Source organism: Gallus gallus, chromosome 10 (genome assembly GCF_016699485.2).
Source record: "Gallus gallus isolate bGalGal1 chromosome 10, bGalGal1.mat.broiler.GRCg7b, whole genome shotgun sequence".
NCBI lineage: Eukaryota > Metazoa > Chordata > Aves > Galliformes > Phasianidae > Gallus > Gallus gallus.
The window spans coordinates 18,859,327-18,878,856 of record NC_052541.1 but is presented as its reverse complement, the minus strand read 5'-3'; the positions used below and the strand labels follow the sequence as shown (position 1 = coordinate 18,878,856).

Sequence of the window (19,530 nt, the reverse complement as noted above, 5' to 3'; positions counted from 1 at the left end):
GTTTGCTCACGAGCCTCCGTTTTCAAATCAAAGTTTATTAAAATGTCAAAAATAGAACTTACAGTTTCACATATGAAATAAGAGGGCATACATAGTACAGGCCTGTAGTAACAAAATAGGCGCATAATGCTCAACAAGCTAAAGCATGTAGGTGACACCACCGCTCGTTAACGTACAATCTCGGGTTAAGAAGACCTACACACTACTGCATACATGCTCATACGTATCTATCAGAGGGAACAGTTCAATCAACAGTGAGGGAAGCAGGCTGCCTCCATGGGGAGAGGAGCAGATGCACCCCGGCAGCAGTGGTGCAGACTCCTCTCGTATCCACATAGCGGAGCAAACGTGAGGATGAACCAAAGCATTTACAGAACGGTGTGTTGTTTTGTTTTCTTCAGTCTGAAAAGACTGAAGAACACAACTGAAGGGCCCACCTGGGAACCAGGCTCAAACAACAGCTCAGGTACAGACTCCTGCTGGAGACGTCCTCGTTTTGCTTTCTTTACCAGCGGTTGTTGCTCAGCTCTGAGATGCATCTCTTGTTCTCACGTCAGTAGCTGCCTCATTAGCAGTCACCAGAAAGGGACACGGGAAAGATTTAACGCTCAGAATCCCGAACTGCCCTTTCTGTTAAAAGTTATGCATTGGATTCATCTGAATATTCAAGAAAGACAACATATATACAAGCACATACATAATAGAAAACATATACTGAATTTCTTAACCATACCGCTCCATCAGCTACGATACAGCAACTAGTTATTCCTCCTCCAGCTTCCCAGCCTTTTTGTGATATCCCACCCCTCCTACCTATCCGGTGCCCTGGAGAACTAGGAAGGCTCACAGTGCTTTGTGACAGGGCTGAAGTCCCTCACTGCACTGTGTTCTTCTCGCTCCCTGTGCTTTTTCTCTTAGCAAGCAGCACGAGGCGTGGTGCTGCCACCTGCTCCTCGAGCTGGAGTCCTGAATATTCTTCAACCTGTAAAGTTCTGCACGGTTCAAAGTGTGCCCATCCAGTAGGGGAGGGGAAATGGAGTTATTTCCCACTGTCTGAAAGGCCACCTCCAGCCTTTCTGTGCCGGAGCTTTCGGGAAATTGGATGAATCAGATTTCCCCATCTTTGTGCATACGTGTGCTGATTCTGGCTACTGCACCAAATGGATAGCACTGGATTACTTCTAAGACAAGCTTAACACAAACTGCACACTGCAACTCAGTTCAATACATTAATAATAATTAAAAAAAAACAGAACCTCCACAGTGACATAAAACCACAGGGCCATCGGTGTCATCTGCCAGCAGCCAGGCCCTCGTGTCTGGCTACACTCATTAAAAAGAGTCAAAGTTCCTGCTAGTGACTCCGCTAGTAAGGAGAATGTATGAAATGCTGGTGAAACAAGCCAAGACCACCTTCAGCGAGGAGTGTCGTCTCACTAGGGCAGGCTGACAGCATACACCTGTGCTACATATCAGAGCTACTTTCATAAAGCTTTAGAAAATAATGGAAAAGCAACACTAAGCCACGTGTCCCCGGGGGCACCAACACCACCGCGCAGCCCCGCGCCGCCTCTTCCCGTCAGTGCTGGGATCCAGAGCGGGTCTCAGAGTTTGCCGTCGCCCACCCAACTCACTGCTGCTGTGTGAGACAGATGGGTCACAGCCCTTCCTCGCCTGCTGTGTGGCACAGGGCTTCCTATTTGGCTTTAAAACGTAACATTGGAAACCATAAGGCTTTCATGCATCACTGGGGAGGTGAACAAAGGGGAGGAGAGGACATTACTCCTTTAGAGAAGATAATCTCTCCATTTCACCTAATTGCATCGTGAGACCAGTTTTATGCTTTCCATTGGAAGTCATACACTTGACTTGATAATGAGGTGGAATTAACCAAAGTTTCTGTGCATCATCCAAATCCTGTTTCTAAAGGGCTGTCTATTAACATCGGTCAGCAGCTCGCTGTCCTTCATCAAATTAAACACACAGAGGGAATCCAGGTCCAATTCCTAGTTTGGCTGAGGCGATTCCCTGCAGACTCTGTGTGAAGGCAGGGTTTACTCCAGCTGCTGCCCCGGGTCAGGCTGGGCCCTGCACACACCAGGGGGCCGAGCTGTCTGACACCTGAATTTAAGGTGCTGCGTTGGCTGCTGGTGCACAAGACACTACAGAGCCCAGCTTTTTCACGATTATGTAGAAAAAGGAAACAGGTAAAAAGCAAAGATGACTTAAAGATACTTGAGTAGGAGACCTGGGACTATTTTACAGAGCAGATTCTCTCCTCTCCCACTAAAACAGAAAGTCAAATATTTCCACAGAAGTCTGAATAAATTACTGTTTGCAACTGTTAGAAAGCTGTACCTGAAAGCACGTGCTTCATCAGCCCACGACGACAGACATCCCTACGTAAGCAGCTCAAAAACACGGCTTTATACAGATGCTCTTATTGCACAAGTCCATGCAATCAGAGATGTAACTAAAATCAGACACACAGCAAAAATGAAAAGTAAAAAAAAAAGTCCTAGAAAACCTCCAGTGCTACAAGACAAGCCGTGCTGCACAGGGAAAGCTCACCCAGAATCCTGCCTCCTGCAGCACCACAGCTCGTCCCCAGAGCTCAGAAACAGAGCCCTCCTCCGCAGCATCCCTCTGTGTGTCCGGTGAAGCAGATCTGTGCTCTGCGTCTGCCTCGGGTGCTGCTGATGCCTCGGGTCCGAGCCAAGCGGTGGGGCTGAGGGACAGAGCAGACAAGCAGATCCAAAGAGCCTCCCTGCAGCCAGGTGGGCACGTGGGTGATATCCTGGGAAGTGTTTAAAAGGTATTGCAGGGCACGGAGCCTGGGGCTGCTCATGTTTGTGTCCGGGAGCACAAAGCCCTGCAGGGCTGAAGCCTTCACGCAAACCACTCAGTGTCCATCTCAGCCTGTCCCTCCCAGAGCCACACGTTATGTAGATGGGGAAAAAATACAATTCCGTAAGAAATTCTGATTATCATTTTCTCCCCTCCCCCTTCTAATATTTTGGCACAAACGCGTTTGGTGTTCAGCACAGATGTAGAAGCAAATAGCTGGATAGCGCTGACAAAGTTACAAGACTTATTTGGCAAACTGGAACCATAAAAACAAGTGCTAAGGGCTTCTTTCCAGTTGTGGAAGTTGTTTGCCACGACAGTTGGTGCAGGGAAAAAAATAGCGCACAGTCTGGAGCACGTATATTTAAAATGACATTTTATAACACGTTAATACACTCTCCCCGTTTCTCCAGGTGAGAACACATCTCAGAGCCTTTTCATCAGATGAAGTAAGTTTTTAACCAAGTATGGTTGGTGCATCTGAGATGTCCGGGTTCCGGCACAGTCACGTATGACTGTGGGATAACCTACAGAATTGGGTTTTCTGCAAATGGCAGCAGGAGCCACTGCCAGAGCAGACCTGGGCACCGAGTTCACTAAGCCCCTACGACTCAAGAAGTGGCAGATACCAATCAACACCATGAGAAAATAGAATACAAACTTTCTTTTGTTAACGCACAATAATGAAGGCTTAACTTATCCAGCAAGAGCTCCTCACATTCCCAATGTCTGTTCGTGAGCGGCTCTAGTCAAAAGTTGCTGCAGCAGTGTCAGAAAGGGCCGTAACTTTGGCCTTCTGCTTCATGTACATCCAGACTGGGACAAGCAGGGCACAGTGGCAGCTCGGGCACAAAGCAAGGCGCTGCCTCTCAGTGAGCTGTGCACTGTGGAAATCTGTTCCTTTCAGGAGCAATACCGGGCAATCAATCCTTGCATGTGCTTTACACGCTTTCTTTTCCACCTACTGCTGCAATCCCAGAAAGAACGGGCACACGTCAGGTGGATGGAGACAGCAGTGCATGAGCAAGAGTCATCCCAAAGGCCCGTGGTGTCTGTCGGAGATGCTGGGGCTGCGTGGGGCGGCTGGGACGTGCCATGGCTGGAGGCACAGCACTGGCTTCTCTCCGCTGAAACAAAGTCATCTTTTATCATGATAAACTTCAGCTTCATTCTGACTGCAAGGGCCCACAGCCTTGTAACCAAAGTGCTAACAGTTTCAGTGGAAGTGGCTTCAATGGGTCTTTAAGTTTAAAAAAAAAAAAAAAGAAACAAAACCAAGAAAAGCCACTATTTGAGCAGATTTGTTTCTCCTTATCACTTCAGTAACTGGGAATCTCTTCTCTATGTGTTTTGCTAAGGGTTCAGCCAATTCCACTCTCCAGTCTTTGCTCCCCCGCCCGCCCCCAGGAGGTGCTTCCTTAGGAGACGCTGGAGCAGCGGATGCTCGGGGAGCCCATCTGTGTGAGGACCTTGTCCAGCCACTGCAGAGGGCCGTTGAGGTGCAGCTCAATCCAGCAGGGAGTGCTGGTCACCGTCTGCCGCCTGCCAGTAAAAGGGGTTGGGGAGAGAGGGAGAAAACAGAACATTTAAATGGGACTTGCAAAACTTCACAAATCTGAGAAGGTTTTACAGCTACCGAAGCATTCTTTCCTACTTAGACAACAGTCTTGCACGTGGGGCCAAAGGAATGTCTCTCCCTCTTTAACATGCTTCTGGCTGATGCTGCCAACTTCCTGAAAACCCCCATCTTTTCCCTTTACATCCCCTGTCATCCCAGAGGGAAACTCACAATATCATCTGTTTGCTACTGAGACTTCTAGAAGAAGGTGCTTATCAAAGCAACACTCTCCAGTTTTATTCTGCAGACCGCGTCTCTCCTAATTTGTTAGCAACCGAAGTACGTTAGATGTCTGTGCGCGAGGCCAGGAGGTTCTCTTTTCACCCCATCTTTGGGTTCTGGCCAGATGCAGAGGTGACGGAAGTGATCCCCACTGTCCCTGTGCTGGGGGTATGGACCCAACTCTACAGCCACACACAGGGCAGAAAAGCAGTAGTGTGGCATTAACTGATGTGTTTTAAAAACCTCAGGAGCTGCTGGCGGTGGGTGGAGAACGGTGGGGGTCAGACTGCCTGCAGGGTCACTGCTCCCCATGCTTCACTTCCCACTGCCCCCCCAGCATCCCCCATCTGCTGCCCTGTTATTCCCCAGGGCCAGAGCCCACGGAGTGCCTCCAGATGGCAGAACAGGGTGGCGACGGGAGAACAGGGAGGGATGTGGGACCAAGGCACAGGGCAGGGGCTCTGCCCAGGGACAGCAGGATTCTCGTTCCAGGCAGAGAGGCAGGGACAGCTGCTGTGGAGGAGGAGGATTACGATGAGAGAGAAATAGCCTGGAAACAGCCTTGGTTTACACCCTCGTTTCCCACAGAAGCTGTCCTTGGAATCTGCTTGTGGGAGGGAGACCAAAGTCTGTGGGGCCCGGGCAGAAACCGCTGCTGCAATGGGGACTGTGCCCCCTGGGCTGCCCAGCACTCCCAGCACCATCCCCGTCCCTTTGCAGCAGGGCAGGGGCACAGGGCTCTGCGTACGGCTCGGCAAGGCTTTGGCTGAGGGCTGGAGCGCGTCCCAGCGATGTACTGCATCCCTTGTCCTTGAACTGAAAAAGGAAGCAGCTCCCGAAGGCACCGCGCCCATTCCCGAGCAGCGCTGGCAGGGATGCAGTGCCCCAGAGTGGGCGTGTGGGCAGGGCTCAGAGCTGATGGGACTGTGGGCAGTGCAGTGCATCTTGGTGAGTGCTGGCACTGCGCGCATCCCGAGGGCAGCGGGATGCAGTGAAGCAGACAGACCTCCAAGGTCCCGTAAAATCCAGTCTCCCTTAACACAGAGCACTCCCATTTGCTGCCTACAACTGGGTCAACACTGAGCAGTCCAACTACTGTCCAGCAACAATGTGCAGAAACCCAGTGCCTGAGGGGCTGCTGTACTCCGGCCCTCCTGGCACACCTCACTGCCTTCCCACCTGCACGGCTGCACGCTGACTGCAGCCTGCCTGAAGGCGAACTCTCACAGCTGCACTGGGCTCTTGCTGGACAGAGAACTTCTGTCCTGTGCGTGCAATTGGCTTCTCCCTGTTCCCTCCCCAAGCCCCTGGCAGAGCAGAGCACCAAACACCCCACAGTCAGAGTGCTCCAACAGCAACACAGCCGAACCAGAATCACTGGAGCAGTGCTCTGGATGTAGCTCCTACGGCTACATAGCCCCATACCCATCAGTTCAACTAATCAGCGTGCTCTGACAAAGGCAAAGAGATGGAGCATTTTGTGGCAAGGAAATGAAGGAGCAGGAGAGTAGCTTCAGCATGAGCGTAGGGTTCCACTGCCTACAATACTCTAATGAGATAGTTGACTTTCCGTAAGTCACGCTCATCTGGATTTCATTACGAGCTGTGGCTGAGATCCAGGGCTGAAATGCTCTGGCCTGGGTGCAGGACAATTTCAAAACAAAATGGACTCCAAACATCTGGAGAAATGAAGAAAGTGGGAGCGTACCGTGCAGGACCGGGGCTGCAGCTGAGCCATGGCACCTCCCCGCCGGCCGGCAGCTGCACGCAGGGCGTGTTGGCACAGCCGTGCTGCTCTGGGAGGCAGAGGCTGCCCTGCACTTCCAAATGAGGCTGACTGAAAGGGTGCACAGTCAGGCAAGTATTTCAAAATTGGATTTGGCTGAAGTCTGTGCCAGCTTTTTCTCTCATAAAATGACATTCATTTTCTGACAGATTTCACCTCCCCTGGTTATACTACTAACACCACTTTTACTCCCTTTGCTACTCTTAGGGATGTTTGTTTGTTAACAGCAACACAAATTACAGAGTTCTTTGTCCTCACACCCTGTGCTGTCAGAACAACCACATCATCCATCGCAGACTCCACTGCGTCTCCTTTTTCACTTCCAATAGTGACCTGCTTCTCCCATCGCCTCCACTCACCTTGAAGTAACTGCCCTATGACAAGCACTAAGAACAGGATGAGGGGATGTAACAGTAATTTTGCAGCCACTCTTAACAGTTTTCCAAATGTGCATTTTCATGCTGAGTTGTTTTTACTTTCATCTCATTAGTCACTGATAAAAGAAAACACCAAGCCTAACCCGTATCTGTGAGGAAGCACTCACACTGATCCTGTCCTGATAACAGTGTTGTACTAAGACTAGCAAAAAACTATCAAATACACACCCACATTTAAGAAAAAATAGGTACAATTTCCTACACAGCCATCTAGATGTGTCTGCCGTGCTTCAGGTAAGGCTCCTGGTCTGCACAGCACTGTGACCAAACATACACGGCTTTCCAATATATCCCGTGATGCAGGTTTTACACAAATAGGACGGGAAAAATAAGATATGAGGTCAGCACATTCTTAGCAAATACAAGGCGTGCATTACCAAAGAGATACAGCATTAAGCCTCCCAATCTCAAGGCTGAATAAGGAAGCTGTGCAGAACACTGTCAGGCTGTGCATGAGCACACCACGTACTGCCCATGGGCTGACCTGTATTCTGCTCCCCAACCCTTGACGAAGCTCATCCGAATCGTGCACATCCTGGTCAGCTGGTACACAGCTTCGAAGCCCTGGTTTACAGACTGAGCCAAGAGAGCTGCGAATTCCTGGTTGTTAAAAATCTTCAAGTTACATCCTGTGCATAAAGAACACGACAAAAACAAGGTGTTAGCTTAGCCACATTGAGAAATCTATTTCTTTATGAGACAAGAAAGAAACTCAGTGCTGCTTTCCCACGTCACCAGACCATGTGACACCACACACACACTGCTCAATGACAGCACTTCAGAAAGGCTGTTAGTGTCGCCACATTTCCAGAGCCCATGGGCTGAACACCACATTATGGGACAGAGATCACTCACACAGCAAGCTGCCACCTGCATGACCGGACCTGGGATCCTCAGCAAAACCTCATTTACACTAATTTCCCTCGTGTTGTAATTTAAAAGCCTACCTGTGATGGTAATACTTATTGATAGCAATTGCTACAGAGCCTGAAACAAAGGAATGCATGGATTAAAAATGGGGACTCACTGGTGTTGCATTTATGTGGTGCCTGTTAGCAGAAGTAATGAAGTTCTGAAGTGAAACAGCTCTGGGCAGCCAGAGCCCAGATACCTGTGTTAAGGAGGCTGGTAGCAGAGCTGTAACCCTCTATTAAATTTAAATCTGATGTGCCAAAGAATTTTCCTTTAAGTGCTCCCCTCAGCATTTACTCACAGCTGAAAGACAGAGAACAACTTGTTCAACTGTTCTAGGTGATAAAGGTGAAAAACAATCACGTTATCCGTGGTTAAAATAAGTAAATAAATACCTAACTTTTATGCTTGCTTTCTCCCAGATAATCAGAAACAAGTTAAACCCTGAAACTTGGCATGCCACTGGTCCTCATTTGGGATTACATATGGGCCAAGTCTGAAAAACAACCAGTTGGACTGTGATGAATTGTATTTTCTAAAATCCCTTCTGAGCCTACTCTGTTGGGCTGGACCCACACTGCCATCTGTTTTGGGCCGAACCACATACAGCAAAGCGTAACCGCATTCAACAACTCAGCAGCTGCAAAAAAAAAACCTGCCTGCTTTTGTGGCCATAAGAGAGCCCAGCCCAAGAGCCACGGGCCTTGTGGAGTATGAAGGGAAGCCGTGCTGGGCACACTGCAGCCCAAGAGGGGAAAATAAGGAGGGGGGGAGCACAGGGAAAGAGCTATGGCAAGGAAAGGAAACAGTGTGATCAGACTGCAAGCTGCTCAGACCTCAGGAGTGATGGGAGTGATGTGAGCAGGTCTCCCTGTGACCGTGCCTGGGAGGAAGTGGTACAACCCGGCCTCGTCAACAGCGGAATGAAGAAACCGCTTCAAAACCAACAGAAATTTGAAGATGAATCTGAGAAGGCAGCCAGACTGTGGCAATAGCAGGGAGAGCCGGCATCCAAGAAATGTGCCTGAGATGGATCTACAGCGGAAATGTGGGCTGTTTATGTTTTCAGATGTTGATTCCAGCCCGGGTGGACTCCTGTGATGTGGCTGGAGAATTAAGTCATGTTTGTAGCACTGGCAGCTGCTCCCTAAGCATCTGAGAAAGGAAACCCATTTAGATGGGCCAGGACTCACAGCGTATGGATCTCTCTTCTAAAAAAAAGAGGATCTTTATTCAAGTATTTCTAAATGAAAAAGTTACTTTTTAAACAGACACATACTTCTAAATGTTAAAAAAAAAAGTAGGTTTTGTAAGCCTAGCTAAATACCCTTTTGAAAAGCATCTGCTCATCCCAGCTCATGCATGTATCTGCATGTATCTAACAAAAATATCTCTTTGTCCCAAATACGTGCAATAATGTCTCCTCTAACATTTCAGCATACCTTACAAGTGACATTTCTCTAGAATAAAGCTCACGGAAAAAAAGCTGTACTACAGAACAGAAACCAGTAACAGTTTAAATCTATTACGGGTTAATCTAAACCGAGAAAAAAATCTGAAGTTATCTTCTTTTATATAAAGTTATGAGCAGGACTATTAGATAATTACAGCATAGATAAAACACATGGCAGATTCTGCTTGAATTGTGCAGCACCGTTTCTTCCTACCCATGTGTGTCCTTACCTGGTGGGATCTTGCAGACTGTTGCTGGGTGCCAGCCGTAGCGCTGGTTGCAGTTGGGAGACTGGACAAAAATGGCACTGTCACTAAGGCACTCAGCAAACACCTCGCCACCAATGTAGTACAGCCTCACTCCTCTTCCTGAGAAACACGAAGCACAGTTTAGGGTTAGTTCAGAACGTCCACCTGCAAAACCTAGAAGGTGAGTGGGAAGAGGCACAGCCAACCTCCACACCTGACAGAGCTCAGAAAGCAGCTGAACCGTGAACGATGGGGATGAAAACCAGCTCAGACCTGCACTCCAGCTGCACTGGGCTGCACACACTCACCACCTCCCAGCCTGCCTACTCCAAGCAGCAATGGCCCTGATGCCTTCTATAGGAATGTACTATTGGTTAACATACAGTTTTCAACCTTTTCTGAATCACCACAGCCGCATACAACTGCTTGTTTATTTACTTCATTACTGATTTGGAATTAAATTATTCAGGGTTTCCCAATAGCTGCCTTTTCCTTGAGGTTTTATTTGCGTACAAGGACAAACATACCCTTCTTAGAAGAGTTTACATATACTATTCAAATCTCAGTTAACAAATTCATTTTTTGTCACACAAATAAATATTTGCTGTGGTTTTACACTGCCATTTGAAAATCCTGCTTTCATTCTTCCATGCTGCACACGGAGCCTGCTCAATTTAAGGACTCATTTCTGAATCTTGGCTCGTGTTTGCTGTGTGTGTTGCTGTTTTCTTTTTATTTATTTTTCAGTGCTACAAATCAGTTTACAAGTAAGGAAAGATCCTCCTGTAAGAACCTTTACTATCCAGAAAAAGATACATAGGGGAATGGAGTCAGGACAAAGAGTACGTTCATTTCTGATGGAATCAGAAGAAAACACTGCAAAGCATAAACAATTTTACCTTTTATTATAAGTGCATAGATCTGGGATATTCTATTCAGCACCAGCTTAACTGAAAACAAAATTGAGTCTTACCTTGTAGTAATAAGCAAGAAAAGAGAAAAACTGAGATGAAAACCAAACTTCCATTTATAAGAGGTCAGTTAGAAAATAAAATTGTGCAGAAAGGAAAATGAATACACAAGATGACGTCTAACATCCACCTAAGTGAAGTTCTGAAGACTGCGTGCAAAAATTTAAACTCCATCTCTGTTAAATGCAGTTATTGGAGTGTTTCTCAGTGCCCTTTTAATTGTATTTTTATAAAAGAATACAATTAGTGTTCCTTTACAGAGGATTAACCCAAATCACCATGGATACTGCAATCCCACAGTGTCCTAAAATGGACAGAGCTGCATGCCATGAGGTAACTAAAAGGCTCTGCAGGCAGATCCCCACCTTCCGCCTTGAAAAACACCCAGGAAAACAAGGACACAGAGGTTACCGATGTGCCGTCTCGTGAGCTCCACTGCTGCATTCCTGTTCACATTAGAGAGCAGACCAAGGCAGAAGCGTTCAGAATTCGACGGGTCAGTGAAACCATCCACGGTCATGGAGGGCTGCGAGGCATGGAACGTCTCCCCCACGCGCTGGTTGAGTTCATAGTAGGATATGGAGCACCAGAACGCCGGCTCGCAGTAGGTAACGGGCTGCAGATCTGCACACAAATAAAAAGCAAAATGAGTCACAGGCCCTCAGGAGAAGGGGGGATGAGGAAAGCGCCTGTTCTGAAATATTGTTCTGCTTCATTCCTTGGGCTCGCTGGAACCACCACACTTTAATTACTTGACAGATTTTAAGGGAGTGCAGCTAGAAAGTTACATCACCCCTGAAGCTTTTGGCACGTGGAACAATCAAAGTAGTCAAAGATATGGCAGCAGTACATGGGGGTGTCACTTCACTATCTTGGAGAAAATGCTAAAAGTGAAGTTAGCTTTTCTACGAAGCATGGGACCACTTCTAGGTATGCAGTACCCTGAAAACAGAAAAGGAGAGAAAAAGAGAAAAACATGGAATGGGCAGGTCACAAACCTGCCTTCAGTGCCACGCTCTCCAGAATCCTAACGTTGTACACTTACAGCGAAGCAGCCAGCAAGCCCCACTTTCTTCTGACTGCTAGGATCTCTGCAGCTATTTGCTATGCAGACAAACTGTATATAACTGCCTTAAAAACAATCAAAAAATTATTCTTTCCAGTCCAACTGATTTCACACATTTTCAAAAGGAAAACCATTTCCAGCAGTACTTCTACAAAGACCAAAGTACTACCTGTCCAGATGCTAAAAGCTTGCTAGGTGCTCTGCACACTCTACGACGTGCTCTAAGAACAGGTCTAATCCCAGCTGTGGTTAGTGTGTTTGCTAAACGTTGTTCATCAGAAGTTACTGATTTATGTTATCTAACTGCACTAATTGCAGTTACTCCTAACTCCCTCAGAAGCAACAAGATAAATAAGTGTGCTCACTTCCTTTCCCTCTGCGCTGTCTTTTCACTGCTTAGAGAAATAGTGTTTCAACACGGAGTCACAGAGGCTTATGTTACTGATGGATTTGCCCACGGGGCATGTGCTTATTTCACTTACTGCTTTTGCGTCAAGTCTTTTGCAGAGCAAGCACTGACAATGGATTTCCTGTGCACCAAGGGACTGCTTTGCTCCCAAATAACATGCGTGCAACCTCAGGCCTGGCCCATGGCCAGAATAAACTCCCTGACTTCATTCCGAGTGTCCACACAGTGCTGGCAGCTCTGCTTTCACTGAGGCTTTCTGTGCTCTTTCCAGTTCCAATTTCAGCGATACAGAAGAGATCACTGGGTACCTACGACTTCCAGTTACATCTAATGTTTGACAACTGAAAGTCCAAATCAAAACCAGAATGTTTGCAAAGCCAATGAGCAAGCAGAAAGGAGACAAAAAATCCCAAAATGTTACCTTGTTTTGTCTGTGGATGAAAAGATGAACTGAAAGTCCCTAGGTTCCATCAATTATAGCTTGATATCAAAATACACACAATTGCAGCTCAAACCAACCTTGCTCCTATTGTTCTAGCCAGTTTGCCTCATGCTAGTTTATGGTCTTTGTAATTCTCTGGAATATGGCCATGGGATGAAGTCCAAAGTTCAGCTGACACAAAGTAAACTGTCTTAAAAGCTTCAGGCAGTTCTGTTCAAATAAACCGTCAGTTGTAATGCTGGGACATTATTTCCTTAGCAGTAAAACTTCAAAAAATACACGCTATATTCTTTAAACTTTACATTTCGTTTTCTTAGCAAACATAGAGAGAAATCCCCCTTAAACTTTTGCAGATGGAAGTGCAGCCCTAGACACTGCAGTGTCCTGCTTATCCACAGTTACACAGCACAGCAAAAGCAACACCACTGCAGGCCACCAACCAGCTTCTGTCTGACTGGGGGGAGAATCTGCAAAGCTGAGGGAAAGCTCAGCTCTCCCAGCTCACGCAGCCCCTCTCTGGCCTGCAGGGCTGAAGGAGCAAAGGGCTGCTGCTGTGAGCAGCTCCTTATCTCAGACATGCTGCCCATGAGGCACAGATGGTGACAGATTCTTCATTCGACAGTTGCTGAGAATTGCTCAGTATGTTCCATTTTATTTATTGTTTTGCAGCTTTCTCACAGCAAAAATTTGTTATAAAACTATAAAGGTTTAGACAAAAGGTTCCTAAATTTGTGGGAACTTTTGCCTAAGAGAAGTATTTGGTTTGCAAAACCCAAAGATATCTTTTAATGCTGCTAAGTTCAATGCTCTTCTGATGTCTGCTCCCTAGACTACAAAGAGATTCTTTGTGGTTAACCAGCCTCACCTGCTCCTATTTAGTTCTCTGTCACCAGCCTGCACATTAGGCAGGACAGCCCATCAGCTGAGCAGCATGTGTTAGGAGCACTGTCCTGGTTAGAAAGGATATGTGCTGGGGCCTCTTTCCTAGAAACTACTTTTCTCCTTATGTAAGGCAGATGCCAGTCAGCTTGCCAGGTTGGTTTTGTTACATGTAATTGGCCTTTTATTTTTAGGTTGACAAAAAATGCTAGAAATTCACATCAGCTCTTCAGCAGCACACTTGAGCGTAACAGATTCGGGCAGGGGAGAAAAGAGAAAAAGAAAGAAAGAGGTAGCTATGTATTCTTCTCTGAGGTTTTAACAGTTAAAATGAGTAAAAGTTTAGTGGCATTGTGGCAATATATTCCATGCTTTCAAATAAAGAAATAAATAAATAGAGAAGAGAGAAAAGAAATCCCTTTCAACAGCCCCAAGATATCCACAAGTCAGCCAATGACTGACAAATTTTGGAGCAGAGTCAAAGTACCCTCTGCCAGGATTAAAAGCATATGTAAACTTTATGGCTATGGTGATTCAAGAGTAATCTCAAGCGGCCTGTGTCTGCTGGCTTAATGAACACGCGGAGAAGTGATCCTGCAGCTAGCCAGAGCTATGAGTGTGTTTTATGAGAGACTGTTGAGAGCAATTTCATATACACTGAGAGCTCAGACTGATGAAGATCAGACCTTCCATGCCTGTAGGTATGAAAATGAAGAGCAGAAACTTTGGGAAATAACAGAGGTTCAGGGAGAGCCACAGGACACCTCAAGCAGGATCTCAAAGGCAAAGGTCCTGTTCAACAGCTTTCTACTTCTCCACAAGAGAAGCAGAAAGGGAGGATCCCCAGGCTCCTACAAGTGTAAGGCCCAAGAAACCTCTAATGCTCAAAGAGGTCTGTGACACCTGTGCCTCACCACATGCTAGTGTTCTTTCCCTCTCTCCATTTATATGAACTCTCCAATCACACACCAACCAGCTAGCTTCCTCCATTTGCTCAGTTATTAGCAGAAAGAAGCACCAACGGCGCTCAAAACCTAACCAGATGTGCACAACCTCAAGAAATAACCTCATCATTAAAAGGTCATGCTCTTGGCTGTAATTACACACAGTTCTCAACATCACATGCTTACCCAGATTATTGTGTGCCGGAGACATAGGATTTGGTGATAAGTTTGGAGAACCTGAAAATCAAGACATTGTAATTATTAGTATGGCATCTGCACAAAGAAAAATACTTGCACAAAATCTTCTGTGCTGCCCAGGCTTGTTGGGAGGGAAATCCCACTTCTTAGCAAAGTCTCATTTTGTGACATTAGCAACTTCTCTGATGTTGATTACCACTTAAATGAGCTTCCAAATGCTATTACTTACTATATCAACTTGCTACATCTGCAATACTGTTGAACGTCTTCACAGAGTTTAATCCCCTTAAACTCTACCCATTAATTTTCAAAACTGTGCACGTAGTTGCCTGTTTTACTTTCACATGCAGTTCTCAAAACTCCAGGTACCATCGTGACAGCTACACTCAAGCCCAGGTAGCTGGGCATTTCAGAGCTTTACTGCATGTTGCTAATCACTCTTAGCAGAGGAAAACATACCACTTTGTATATCAGTGAATCTTTCTGGTGTTGGGACAATGGAGTATTGCAACAACCCATACAGCTGTGACCAAATAATTGTGGAAATTTTACCCCGTCATTCCAATTCTACCCACAAATTTTGTGCACGTATTTCGAATATCTGCATTTGATGTCCAGAGCAAGTTCCAGTTTCTGGATGCCACATGGATGCCAGCAGGTGCTACAGCCCAGCCGATCTTCCCTCTCACACTGAGTTCAGCTGGTTTCTTCAAAATTTGTTTTTTATAACGAATGAACCCCATGACATCTGAAGGAAGGGATCTAGCATCCAAACATGAACCGAGAGTATTTTTAGCATCGTCCAGGCCAATCCACTTTCCCAAAAAGCCATACATACATTCCAAATGTCAACCGCATTACCAATGATTATATGCACTGAAATGCATTGTGTCAACAGGCTTATGTTTGATATAGACAAACAAACCCACACTCCTTTCTGCCATCTGTACAACTGTGGTGCAAGACTGCAAATCAATCATCTCTCTTTTGGAATCCCACATATGCTCTGTGGCTGAAGACATACAGAGAAGCCAGGATAATTGCGTGCAGTATTTGCATTGAGAAAGTTCTTCATGTCTCTTTTTATGCAAGTGCCATGCATTTGCATATCCCTCTAGTAAAGCATCAGCCTTTCTAACCAAAGACACATTTTTGCTTCTCAGGCAAAAGTTTTAGGAATTAAGAGTCTGAACTCTGAAGAGTTCTTACTCGCAAGCAGTGACACAGCTCAGTCTAACAGGATGCCTTACACAGTTACCTGCAAAAAGATGGCGTTTAATTTTGAAGTGCTGATAAAGGTCACCGTGAATACTAAGGCTGCTCAGTCTAAACCTGCTTTAACACTACTTGTTTTCTTGGCAATGAGTCAGAACCTCGTCTGACAACCTTCACTGAGATACATCCACTAAATAATAAGCCCATTTAAAAATAAATCTGCTAGTGGTCATTTTAAATATAGTTAACTGGGCATTTCAGTATGTACAGCAGACAGATAAGCAATCAGAAAAATGCCTCTTTGGAAGGTGCCAGCTACTTGCACCATGCTCCTGTGCATATAGATGCATGAATACAGTACAATGCAAGCTATTGTTACGTGTGTCTCTGCTGTTTCAGGCTCCTGCTTAGCAGTATCTAATGATGGATGTTAGGGAGAACAGGAACATGCTGTACCTTTCAGCAGCTCTAAAACACACTGTCCTGTGCTTTACATGAGATGTCAGGCTACATTTGCACTCCTACAGGGATAAAATAACTCTCACCACCATCTGATCTTCAGAGCTCCAATAAAAAGCTTTAGAAGTTTAGATATGACCTAGAAAGCTGTAAATGGCAAAAGATGATTTACCTGCATCCATGCTGGGGTTCATCTGGTGGTCACTAGTTTCTCCATCCTCACTCAAATAGCCTGGAGGAGGTGTCTCTAGAATCATAAAATGATCAAAGTCATGGCAACTGGATGAAAAGTCCGGATTTGACAGCAAAAACATTTACTTTGTTATTTGCAACAAGCTTTTTTGTTTAATTATTATTCTTCCTCAAACTGTTGAGACTAAGAGCAGAGCATACTGGTGAATAACAGAGGAGGGAAAAAACAAACTCAGGATTTTCAGTTCCATAAACCTTTAAGCCACATAGACAGTCTTCTGTCCAGAGATTGATCCCTTCCTGGTGTGCAGTTGCACAGCTTGCCCATACGAATAAGGTGTAAATTGCTTGTAAAAAAGATGCATAAATAGAAAAGCTTGATTCCATCAGAAATTTACACTTCTACTCAAATTAAAATGGCTGAACGTCAGTCAAATCTAAGGGAACATTCAGCTATAGATTCCACAATGAACTGAGTATGCGCTACTGAAGGGAAGAGGTGAGTTTGAAGAAAACAAAACTATAAACAGCACTGCTATCGCTCTACATTTACAGCTATCATCTGCTTTTGTACACTTTCCCATTCCTTTGCTTCATAGCGATGATCGAAATAAAGACTTGCCACTCATTCAGCTCAGCACACGCAGACACGATTGACTGTGCAGTGCGACCCTTCTCCCTCTGCTCGCTAGATGGAGAGATACCATACCTGGGATGTAGTTGCTCTGCGGCTCAATGCCTGCTGGGAAGTTAGTGTTCTCTGGGATAGAGTGACTGTAATCGTCCAACGGTGGGAACTCAGCTGGGATCTCCGTGTGCCGAGGCACCAGCACTGGGGGTAACACTGCACAAATGGAAAAGAGAGAGAACAGTATTAGCAGCTTTAAAATAAAATGACTGAAACCCCAGAAAATGAGGAGTAACCGGTTTGGAGTACCATCCTTACATACACACAACACCAAAGTCGCTAATTAAGGGACACAATTTGATACTTGCTTCTGAAATAACAGCAGCAGTTAAAGATGCTATTCTTAACTCATCTCAGCTGGGGATGGGATATGTGCTTAGCTGAACACACCTAGGCTGCCTGCCTCTTCTAAGGCAATGAAACAAGTCTTCTTATTAAAAAAAAAAAGGTACACCACATGATTCAAAAATGAAGGAATTCCACCTAAAATGAAACGGCAAGGAAGGATTAGCATAAACATTCAGCCTGGCTCTGCAGGTTTGTACTAACATGCAGCAGAACTATCTGCAGTTCCAGATGAAAGTCTCTCTCAGAGGCAGGAGGAGCGCTCAGAACAGGAAGCTCAGATGTGTTGGAAGCTATTCTTAAACCTATTTCAACTTAACAGTAACACTTTATCCTTAATACCAACAAGACCAGAAGTGAGGGATGCCTAGAACACTGCCACAGTCCTCATTTGTTTCTACTGTGTGTGTGAGTTGGTTCTGGGCACACAGGGACACATTAGGAAGCTGGCAACAAGGCAGCCTGCTCAACTTGTTTTTCATCGATTTTAAATGATATTTTCCCCCTGAGTGCAGATTCATAAATTATTCTGCTGCACGCAGTAAGAGACTATCATCAATAATACATACGCTTTGGTTTTAAATCCCTACGCCTGCTGCTTTATTCAATTCTGAAACGCACTTATATATCCCTCAGAAGGGACACACGGGGTCAGTACCTGGGGTCTCCACTCGTTGGTAATGATAGGGATTCACACAGACTTCGTCCTTCTTCATGTTGAAGGCGTACTCACACATCTCCATGGCCCGCAGCTCATGGTGGCTATGCAGGTCCGGCCACCGCCACAGCCGGCAGTAGATGACATGGGGAAGGCCCTTGCGGTGGGACACCTGCAGCCGGCCATCCAGCGACCTGCAGGAGGACCGAGAGGGGACAGTTACGTTGGGCTGGCACTGAAACACATCACTGACCTCATCCCACCAAGGAAGCCAATGTGAATGCTGCAGGCTCAGCGCATGGCTGGCCCACCCGGCTCTGCACTGTGGCACAATCCCCAGAGCCACCCAAACCCACTGAGACACTGCCGCAGGATCCCAGCTGTCACGCAAAGCACATCTCTGAAAAATGCAAAAATGTCCCTTTTATGTAACAGTCTTGCTTCAGATTCATTAACTTTCTGAAAAGAGCTTAATTTGGAGACACAAAGAAAGCTACCCCAGGTAACAACACATTAATTTAAAGATGCTCCTGAAGCACCTGTGTGTCCTAACACAGAGACCATTTGCACAGCTCTCTCCAACTGATGCTGTGCATGTTTAAATCTTACAGTATGTGCTAACAAAGCCAGACTTCTAACGTACACAGAGACATGAATTTCCATTTCCACTCCCTGAAGTCCAGCCCTCCGCTTCCCCTGCTTTTCTTTATGACTGACACAAAACACGTCTGGGTTTTGGTGAAACACGGTATTTCTTTTTGTTTGTTTGTTTCTGGTCAAGGAAAAAGAAAATTTAAATTTCATTTGGAATTATTTCCCTTGGTTCTTTGTGTTGGCAGCCAATCCAGAAAAACCAACCCAACCCAAACCACACAAACAATTATTCAGGCAGTGGTTGTGCTGGTCTTGGCTGCCATGGGAGACTCTTCCCAAAAACAGAGCTCGGTAACACGCACACCTCTTGTAAACACTGCTGCAACAGCAAGGAAGGAGAAGCAGCATGGATCCCAGCTGCACCTGACGTGGGGAGCAGGGAAACACGTCACACAGCTGTGCATGGGCAGTATACAGAACTATGCCATCACTGAGGGAATTGCTGGTACAGAGCACAAAACACTAAAATCTGCAATTACATCACAGCTCCAAAATATGTTCATTATCCCCAGCTATTATTTATTGCACACATGTACTTCTTCATATTGTCTCTGTGTTATACACGGGTCCTCTTCACGTACAACACCAGAGCTCTGCTGGGTCTCACCCTTCAGATGGCTCTGAACCCACTATCGACTCTGTTTCCCAGGTGTGCTCTCATGCCAAGCTCCTTTTGAGCTCAGCAAAGAAGAAAGCAGGCTTTCCAGGCACACAACTCACAAGGAACTGGTGGGGAAGGTGGAAAAACTGGAACTGATTTCATGAGTGACACGACGTCACTGTTGTGTGTGCAGCCCCACAGCCTCAACAGCTACAAGCAGTTACCTAAGCCAAAACCAGCCTGAAAGCACAGAGCAGCTCCCAAGTGTTGCTATCACGGCTTTCCG

The 19,530-nt window shown here is 46.0% G+C and overlaps 1 protein-coding gene across 5 annotated transcripts in view; it reads right to left on the bottom strand.

Moving 5' to 3' along the window:
* Window positions 1–15: 15 nt before the first annotated feature.
* Window positions 16–19,530, bottom strand: part of SMAD3 (SMAD family member 3) — a 64,252-nt gene continuing 44,737 nt past the window's right edge. For all 5 annotated transcript variants that reach the window (NM_204475.2, XM_046898882.1, XM_015292068.4 and 2 more), the window contains exons 2-9: window positions 17,990–18,183; window positions 17,008–17,142; window positions 16,279–16,353; window positions 14,421–14,471; window positions 10,906–11,118; window positions 9,506–9,643; window positions 7,395–7,539; window positions 16–4,389 (exon numbers count right to left, since the gene is read on the bottom strand). In NM_204475.2, the coding sequence (NP_989806.1) occupies window positions 4,266–4,389; window positions 7,395–7,539; window positions 9,506–9,643; window positions 10,906–11,118; window positions 14,421–14,471; window positions 16,279–16,353; window positions 17,008–17,142; window positions 17,990–18,183 (1,075 nt within the window). In that variant the 3' untranslated portion in view covers window positions 16–4,265. The remainder of the gene's footprint in view (window positions 4,390–7,394; window positions 7,540–9,505; window positions 9,644–10,905; window positions 11,119–14,420; window positions 14,472–16,278; window positions 16,354–17,007; window positions 17,143–17,989; window positions 18,184–19,530) is intronic.